At 40.0% G+C, this 10,002-nt stretch overlaps 2 protein-coding genes across 9 annotated transcripts in view; one reads left to right on the forward strand and one right to left on the reverse strand.

Annotated features, from left to right (window-relative positions):
- Positions 1-9,050, forward strand: part of LOC105270821 (gustatory receptor 68a-like) — a 72,006-nt gene extending 62,956 nt beyond the window's left edge. For both annotated transcript variants that reach the window (XR_892599.1, XM_011312007.1), the window contains exons 2-3: positions 8,677-8,838; positions 8,914-9,050. Coding sequence is in view for 1 of the 2 variants with exons in the window: in XM_011312007.1 (XP_011310309.1) it covers positions 8,677-8,838; positions 8,914-9,018 (267 nt within the window). In the remaining variant the exon portion in view is untranslated. The remainder of the gene's footprint in view (positions 1-8,676; positions 8,839-8,913) is intronic.
- Dys (Dystrophin) overlaps positions 1-10,002 on the reverse strand; it is a 129,676-nt gene that overhangs the window by 69,510 nt on the left and 50,164 nt on the right. For all 7 annotated transcript variants that reach the window (XM_011312016.1, XM_011312011.1, XM_011312017.1 and 4 more), the window contains 3 exons: positions 1,686-1,897; positions 1,455-1,609; positions 1,118-1,307 (listed from right to left, as the gene is read on the reverse strand). In XM_011312016.1, coding sequence (XP_011310318.1) covers positions 1,118-1,307; positions 1,455-1,609; positions 1,686-1,897 — 557 coding nt within the window. The remainder of the gene's footprint in view (positions 1-1,117; positions 1,308-1,454; positions 1,610-1,685; positions 1,898-10,002) is intronic.

A 10,002-nucleotide genomic window follows, 5' to 3' on the forward strand; every position in this document is an offset into this window, starting at 1 on the left:
ATTCTTCGCATTCCGTTTTCCCGGGAGATTACGAAAACTTTAATCAGGATTAATTTTCCATTCTCCGTTCGAGGGATAAAGAGAAACAGTCGAAAAATTGCAAGTAGAGAAATTAATTCTCTCGTGAAGACGATTGAGAATTTCGTAAAATATTCATCAACTCGGAATTTTCCAGGGAAATCTTTTTTCGCGCGTATTAATATCTCAAAGGGTCCAAAAAGATTAAGTCGACTGCATATTTCTGAATAATGTACAGCCCTCGGAAAATATTAGACAATTCGATTGGTCAAGGGATAAAAAATACGATTATGTTGCAAAACTCGATTTTCAATAGCATATGAAATAATAGATTTCAAACTCGCAGAGGCATTCGAGCCCGATGAATAACTGACCGCGGAAGTTATATATCTCGATTCCCTGGTGATATTATTTTTAAAAAATGAGGGAGAAAAATGAATGACTATTATCTAGGTGATCCCATTGGAATAAGCTCGCAAGCTATGTGAAACGCTCGAGGCGAGTGCTCTATCGATCGCTTTTCCAGCGGTGTTTGGTGCTATGGAGCGAAAAAGAGAAAGTGGCTCGCTGTTCTAGATTGCCTCGTGTGCAATTCCAATTGTTGGATAGCTATTCTTCACTTCGCTTACACCCTTAATAAAGTGGGGAAATCATTTTCTACGTAACAATTAAAACTACCAGAAGGGGTAGTACGTTTTTATGAGTCTGGGGATGTTATTAAATTGAATAATTACTGGATAGAATATGGAGAGAACGGTATGCAGAGAAAATCGCTTTATGAGCGTTAGGCGTTTAAAATGAGAGTAGACTCTATCGCTCACGTTGCGCTCAACAGTATTGAATTAATTATGGAGTATGATTTCCTTCGACCAATTCAATTCAACTCAATGCGAATGTCGATAAATTCACCGAAATTTGAATGAGTGGCGGAATTATCAGTGACTAAACAGTATAACTGATTTATTTTGAGCTTCATTTTGTCCCCAAATACGCGGCTGAATCGAGTTTTGGAGTAGTCGTATTTCGCTGATTCAAATGGAATTAATCAACGTGAATCATCGCTGTGAATGGTGGATGAAAAATAACCAGTTGGACTCACCTTTAGTTGATGTTGAGGTCGTCTGAGTGCCCCTTGATCCCTTCTGCTCCCCAGTCTATCAGCCTCAGCCTCCAGTCCTTCCATCGAGGATTCAGCTTCACTCAGCCAGGCCAGAAACTTATCCAATGAGCGATCGAAATTGTGAAGTGAATTCATCGCTGAGTGCAACAGCTTTCCACGGTTTATGATGCTGAAAAGCAATTGGGTCATCCATTTCATACGTTATTCATCGAAAGTCTATAAAAAATACGCTTTTCAAAGTCTATCACTCATCACTTTTTTTTTTTTTTAATTATTTTAGCTCTTAGGGAATGCGAACTCTTTGCGCATCGTTTACCTGGTATTTAAATTGTTATAGCGTTGATTGATCGTTTCAGTCATTTTTTTAACTCGTGTTGTGTCATCCTGCTGGTACACGGCTATTAGTTTCTGCGTTAATTGGTTGAACAGCTCGATTTGATGCTTGTATTGATGGAGTTCAGCGTGATACGACTGTTAAAAAAAAAATTGTAGATGGTATTGACAGGTTTAAAAGTCTGTACGTCAGTTTATTGACTGAAAGATTTACCTTCTGCTCTCTGAGCTGTGCCTCGAGAACATCAGCAGTGTGTCCCACAGATCGCATTCTCGTAAGCCTGAGCTCCATTCGATCGATCCACACTTCCACCTCATTTCTCTTCGCCTCGTATCTCTGACTGTCACCCAACATTGCATCCAATTGCGTCTTTCGCTGCATAACTTTTGAATTTGTCTCGTCCCAGTGCTCGCGCAGCTTTGTAACTGAAATAATATTTTGAAGAATACTTTACATACGGTGTATAATGCAAAATTCTTTCCCGTAATTCCACGGGTCTCAATGTTAAATATTCCTAGAGCATTTGGATTAATTTTTTTTTTCTTTTTCGGTCAGCCGGAATTACAGGAATTGCCATGGAGGACGTTTAATTTTATTTTTTTCCAAGTGAGTAAAAAAAAATCTGCATATTCAGAATAAACGTCTGGTGGAGTTCTACTGGGAATAATTAAAATTTTATGAGTGCGGAGGTGAGTGCACGGGTTATTAGTAAGTGAAGAATTGAGGACAAAGACAGCGCAATTTTATATTTGGTACATTGAATGGATCACACAATGACACTCGGAGGAAAAATTATCCTCTACCTTTGAGACAGAAACGAATGTGGGTGAGCCCTCGAGTGCATTTTCCATCGAAGAGGATTGATTCTATAATTCAAAAGTATTGAACGTATACATCATTTAGCTCGACATCAATATTAATTTATAAAACGAAAATAAAAATTTTTCCAACACGTTTAAAAATTCCGAATGCAAAAAGAAAACTTCACTGAAAAATTTTCTCCCCTATTCGTAATACGGAATAGCATTTTCTAACGGTTGAGCAACGAGCAATGGAATGTTAAACATTATACGTCAACAAACTCACATTAGCCGTAAGAGTTGGTGTTATCTTTAAAGGCAGTATTAAGGAGCCTAATGCACGTAGAAATGGCGCACGCGTGTACGTAATGCTGGAAGAAAGCTAGCCTGGTTTAAAGGTGTATAGCATAACTTGTGTATTTCCGTATTTGGCTTGAAGCCGGAGGTAAAGTGGCTGATGTATCACGCCTCACAGTGGAAAGGGAGACAGGGCCAGTAAACGAGATGAGGGATGAGACGCAGTCGGAATATAGAAGAACAAGTACAACGACTGGTGCTTTTATCTGGCTTAAAACTCAGGTGTCTGTAAAGCCTCAATGTGAATACTACCAGCCAACTTGGATTATTGAACTGAAGCACAAGTAAAACGACCGGGTGTATATAAATACACTCGCGGGTTATGCACTCATTTATCTGCAATCTCGATACTTGACAGCTTTAATTCAGTATTTTTTCATTTTACTTCTCTTTTTTTTTTATGGACAAATCAATGTAGTTAACCACAACTCCATTGAAAGCAGTGAAATGACATTGGGAGGAATGCGAATAAATATTTGCCAGTGCAAACACATGGGATTTTCAGTGGATGAGCATTGACTATCGCGTGACTCCATGACAGACAGTTTCACCATACGAAAGACCTAATCGATCTAGTTCTATCGTGATCATTCCACGCGGTTAGCCATTGAAAGGGCTGGGATTGCGCATCGTCCACTCCTCCATTATATTCGACATCAGTGTCATGCATACTGTTGCACGCAAATACCATTTTATCCACAGATTAGTCCAATTGATCACATGTCACTCGGCCATTACAACAAATTAATTCGCTGATTGTATGTCACTTATTCGTTACTACATCGCTTTTTGCACCCTCAACAATTACTCATTGATTTCGGATATATTTTCACCTCTGCCGAGTGAAGTTAACGGAAACCGATAATAGAGATAACATGTCACAGCCAGAGAAGGGACTCTGTAACACTCAGACTTCATAGAAACATACCGAATCCCTCGGAAACACACTAAACCCCATCCGCAAAAGTTTGTTGGATGTGGAGGACGAATTCAACAACTGGTGGTGGAGAACTTGTTGACTGCAGACAACTCCTCTTCATATATTTCAGTTGCATTGATTTCCAAAGCCAACGCGAGTCTCCGTACTCGGATTATTCAACTGATGGAACAAGCGGACTAAAAATCCAGGTGGAGCAAAACACTGAAAAATATGAGGTGCATTCCAATTCCGTTATTGACTCGGTCAATTTTTTTTTTTATCCCGTACCAGAGTGCGATCGACCTGCGGAGTTCAGGGAACCATTCAAGGGGTCGAGGGAGTAATTTGGTATTGAGCTTGGCACGCAACGTTAAGCACGAGTTTCACACTCGTTATTATGGAACACAAAGTTGACGACCTGTGCATCTCACTGGGCTGTACAACACCTGGACTAAAAATTCTCCCTCATCCCTACACTCCAATAAATTTTCCTACAAGTTGCCACACTTTTTTCTCATTATATTCCTCGCCAAAAAAAAAAACAACGATTTCAAGCGCAAGTTATCATTTCATCATCATTCAGTACGCACTACCCAGTCCGGGCGCGCGTTGATATTTTCCCTTCTTTCGGTGCAGTCATGAATTTTTAATTATGGGTGAAGAAATGAGGAGAAAAATTTGGGATATTCAGTGGATTCTCCTGTGAGTGCAAAAGTATTGAATTGATAAAATGGTGCAGGATGCATTGGGGTGAGGCCGCGTGATTTTTTTTTTTTTTGAGGCTTGCTGTCTTCATGCCTGACGTACCCTGTTGGGGAGGATAGTCAGTTCGCCTCCTGTCGTCAATTTCTCGTTGTTCATCCGGATATGGCGGAGTAACATCCGAGGTATGCCGGTGAATAGCCACTGTAACTTCGTCTGTAGGCACATCTCTGCGGTGTCGAACAGCGTGTAGTGATTCTCGTGACAATACCATTCTCGTATTGTATGTTCCTCGAGATGGTGAGGGATTGTACTGCATACTGTGCAGCAACATTTCTGCGTAATTGCGCAAATATTTTCACCACATTTCTAGTCGTTTTTTAATTCCACGCATTCCGAGGCGGGGGATCTACATTCAAGCTTTTTTTTGTCATTTCGAAAATTTCGCAATGAAATTGTAAATTTGTGGGTTTGGAGAAAATTTTTGTACGTGTAATTGTGGAAACATATTGGACATTTTCAAACGGAGAATTTATATTCAGAGCATTCGATCTCAGGTTATGACCGAATGGGTACAATGGACGAGGCGATTTATGTTGATCGAGCACGTTGAATGGGATATTTGTGGAAGAAATGGCTTGAATTTATATTCAAGTGAAAATCGTTATCGTCCTCTGGAAAATATTCTTTTCAGGAATTTTCACCAGACGGAAATCACACGGAAGTCGCGGTGTTAATTGAATTTATACATCGCATTTATCTTCAGTGTTCTCCATAAAAAATCCCTTTGAAAATATCTCGAAAATGTAATCCCTTGCAGGAACTTCGGGTGTTGGAGGCATGCACTCAAGCATTTCCGCCAAAGTTCTGGCATTACGAAAAATCGAAAAAATAAATAAAATGGGGATATGGCGGAGGGCTGCGGGCAATATTGGCCCGGAATATAAAGCCAGGAGAACACAGCCACTACTTCTATCTGAGAAAGCCAACTTTGGTCCAACTTTAGCCGTAAAGGTAAATGGTGTACGTCGTCTTTTTCGTACGAGTGGGTAAGAGGTATATCAGTTTGGCGAGTGTTAGAAAGCTGGTGAAAAAGATGAAAAACAAAACCCCCCAGAAAAATAAAAGAACAACTGTTGTTGCTCTCGAGCGTGGCCAATTTCCCATGCATAACCAGTAGCTATACATTTTTTTTTGGATTTTCCCTCTGTACACGAAAAATCGCCTCATGAATTATGCGAGAGGTGGTGCATTGAACGCTCTCCCCTGGCCCTACCTTGATGCAATGCTGCTGTTGCGGTGGGTGGTCGATGGGTTGAAATTCCGGCTGCAACGTGGGGTGGAGATGATTGTGGTGTGGAATGACCAAGACCAGCTGGACCAAGGGGATTAATGAAGCCGTGAACGAAATTACCGTGATGCGGAGTACCGTGGATTGAACGAGGTGGTACCATTCCTGGCAGCGGTATGCCCCGTGTCTGTACCTCAAGGGATCCTGATACACCCTCACCTGATGCTAGGTGAGATGGTATTCCTCCAGCACTTACGTGCCCTGTACTCCTTCTCTGCTGCGACATTATTTCAAAAAATTCCAACTATCACTCCCTCAATCGTTATTGCAATCGTTATCTCCGGACTGGGACCTCGACCCTGAGACACTTTGTAGAACACCTGAAATCCTCAGAATCCCCAAATCACTGTGGTGGTGTCTCAGCGAATTAGGAAAGTAACCCAACCTATATTGAATTATACCCCCAGGAGTTTGAACTCGTAAACGTTCTTCACAAGAAACACGTGGGTTCTTTCCGAGCACCGGGTGTATCCAATTCAGTACAATGTATACGTATCAATTTTACACCGCTGTGCATACTTGCTTCGACGTTACTTCACCAGCTGTAGTACTTTATAGAATAGTTCATTGTCGGATGAAAATCCTAGGGCTCAGAGGGACCTCTCGGCCCTTTGATCACTTATCTGCACAAGGCTTTTAACGAGGGTCCATTCCTCCTGACTCGACACATTCGCCTGATGAATTGTCTCCCCGGACAATCAATAAATCAATTATTCAACACTTGTCAATCGATTCGAATAAATAAGATTCAATTGAAATCAGTGGAAATAATAAAAATAAAATTTCATAGCGGAAATGTTGAAGTAGGAAGTTGCTCAGTGCTCATAGTCTCGGTGAACTTCAAAAGGAACAAGACATTTTAATGAATGTTGCTTAATGGAAAATACACTGGTGTTGTTCAAAGTGACATGGAAAGTGTGTGATACACCACAACAAGAACCGTGTGCGACAGGGAGCGGTCGCGCGTACACTGAAAACCACGCCGTCACCCACAACGCCGCACCCTCAGGTTCTCCACCCTCCCACTCCCACCATTCCTCCCACCGACTCACCCCTACCCCCTCCTTCCATCACTGCCGCCGACTCACCCCCTCTCCATTTTCCTCCCCTTCTGACTACCTTGGCTCTCGTAGATAGTCTACAACCAGTACTCAACCACCATCGGCGAAGGTCTTCCAGGTAGATACAAGTTGTCTTCCACCATTTTTTACCACCTCAACACATCCACGCAAATGTGTCAGTTCACAACCCCTACTACAACCTCTTCTCCTGGGTGTCACTGTTTTCTCACCCATAAAGGTCACACTCACAATATTTCATTGATTTTTCTCATCCACCAGTTATTTTGGGGCAAATATCGCCATTATAGCATCACTCTTGATGCAACAGGAGAAATCTCCACTATTACCTTCTACTCTCGTTGGTTTATCGATTATTTGCGGATGATAGATAAACTCTAATGGAATTTTCATCATCCAGTATTATCAGGCGATGTCATCGAATAGTCATACTCAAGGATCCTCCATCAATGGGGAAGTGCTAATGGGTCCTCAACAAATCCCAACCCATCACTGAGCACTGACTTGCATTGTGCATTGAGAGTGACCGTCAGAGCGTTTGATTCGATTATGCCCTCAGAACTTTGGCTCGATCGTTTTCCGATTATATCAATCCAAGGGGTGTTCGTGCATTAGTGACTCATTAACGCTGCAAACTTGTCCACATTTTGGGAGAAAATCAGTAACATCATTCATTCCCTCAAACAAATATATTTTTCCTCATTTTTCGGCCGAGAGAATTAACCAAATTGACAACTTCATTATTCCTATAACCGACGGATAATCGATTCGGAATGAATGATCTGTTATCTATTATAGTTCTAGTCATCAATTATTCCTTGATAACTGCTGACATCAATTACCAAATTAAAAACATGACAATGGAGATTTTTTCTGGGGCTTTCTGTATGGACGGAATCCAAAAGAACATTAACGCTTCACTGCCACATTATACTCGGTACAATGAAGTTGAAAGTTAGTCGTCGGACAATTTTGCTCGTTCTCTTTAAAATAACGTACATAATTTCATCTGTACTGGGCTTAGCTCCGTGCCGTATAAAAATATCATCTTCATCAGGCGAAAAAAAAAAATTCACGTTCTTGTTTTCATATTCGCGAGTAAAACTTACGTACACTATTCTGATGATTATGTTATTCATGACGATAATAATTGATGGTATACCGCGTTTGTTCCGTCTGCCGTATCCAAACAATTCTGCGATTATTAGATACAGTACATTAGTACTGACAGTAGCGGCAAATGCATCAGTTGTCGTAATCATCATTCTGTATTCACTACATCACGGGAGGATCATCCGAATTGGCAATGAATTATGTGAATTTGATAGAAAATACGGTCGTGAACTTATTAGGATGAGTGGCAATATAGTTGAAGACGTTTTACCCTACATCAAAATCATGTTCATGGTATTCATTTGGATTGGAATTCTCATCGTAGAATTGACAAATGAGGGAGGTGAACTTTATCTTGTGGCTTTGGCAATCAGTGAGGCCTTCTTTAGTTGGCTATTGGTGCAATACAATTTCATCATCGATATGCTGAAAATTCGACTGCGAAAATTGAATAATGCCCTTCTCACCCAAACAACATGCCCATTTTTAATGAACGAAGAACCACTTTTTTTGAGGAGTTCCTTGAGTGATCGAGCAATCATTCAGAATTTAAAGACGATTAAACGAGCACGAAGGCAAATTTATAAAATTTCGTGTGAAGTTTGTAAATTTTATTCGCTCCCAATGCTACTCGTTATTATCAATTCATGCTACTTTTGTATCATTACTATCTATTTGTATATTATGATCTTCATACACTCCATTAATTTTAATAAAGATTTCATCGACTCCATTTTCTGGATGCTAGTATCACTGTATCCCATTACTATGCTGAGTCTAAATGTCAATGCATTTAATGTTGAAGTACGTACAAGCGTCAATTGCACATGGAATACCTCAGAAGTTGTAATTACAATCTGAGAAATGTCTATTTCTGTTTTAGGCTGCTCGAACTGCGGATATTGTTTATGATATCATGGAAGCTTATTCTTCAAACAAAAATGTCCAGTCTGAGTTGAATAATTTTGCCGTTGAGTTGTTACACAAAAATCTATCCTTTAATGCTTGTGGAATTTTTTCACTAGACTCTTCTCTATTGAAATCAGTAAGAAATTACGCGTCTTCGATGTATCGAGTAAAGATACTTTTCATAAATGTAATAATGTTTTTCTACTCGCAGATATTGGAGATGACGGGAACTTATGTTCTCATCCTTGTGCAATTCAGACCGCTGGAGAAGGCAAAACAAAATGGATGGGCGCAGTACGCTAATGAATTCAAATAAGAGACTTTGTCAATATTGTTACTCTTGGAATAAATAATTGATATTAATAAATTGGTATTAATAAAAATGAGGAATCCTCAACACCGTCTTATTTTATCTCAAAGAGCCGCTACTACAGGACTACTTGAGAAGGCAAATGTTGGGTTACCTTTTGTCAGAACGAGTCTCCAAATCAGAATAATAAATCTTTACAGTAGAAATTCCAGAGATAATTGAGCAATAGATGAAGTTGCATATTAGGAACGAGATTAGCAAAACCGTAAAGAGAGTTTCTAACGAGGCACCTCAACATGTTAAAGGCCATCCGTAGTGTCTGAACTCGAAATGATACAGTAGTTTTCTAACAAGCATGAAGTTATAACGAGCGCTGGAATAGTCGGTAAATGTTGCAAAATGGAGGATTCAGAATGAATGGTGGTAGAGGACGATGGGGAATAAAAAATTTTCACCTATAGAATATTCTCCATTTTTATGACAAAGCCATTAGTTTGAATAAAACATGTCTGTACGTATCTTAATTTAAACATTGTATCTTCAATAGCTCCGACTTGTTAGAATAACAGGACTATTCGAAAATGGTAAGTTGGAGAGTTCTAAAGATGACAAATTAAACAAAGCTCTGGATTTTGCAGAGGACGAGTCCCCCTGAAGAAATATTTACGCTTTGTATGCGAAACATTAGCACCGAAGCCGCAGTTGAATCAATAGTGTAACAGGTGTTATCCATCCGAATTTCATTAATCAATATGCATACCCCCATGAAGTTAGCAAGCCAGGAGCATAATTTGGGAATTCTGACTGGCGATAAATAATGGGTTAATTATGTGTTTTATTTGTACGACGAAGAAAAACATGTTTCTCCATGATAGTTAGCATTGAGCGGGGTTGTATTTTCACGATGAAACTAAGTTTTTCTTCATTATGGCTAGATGGATATCTTCCATGGTGAAAATTCCCAGGGAAACTCGTGAGTTCTGAGTAGAG

The sequence above is a fragment of the Fopius arisanus genome, unplaced genomic scaffold, assembly GCF_000806365.1.
Source record: "Fopius arisanus strain USDA-PBARC FA_bdor unplaced genomic scaffold, ASM80636v1 scaffold00095, whole genome shotgun sequence".
NCBI classification, from domain to species: Eukaryota; Metazoa; Arthropoda; class Insecta; order Hymenoptera; family Braconidae; genus Fopius; species Fopius arisanus.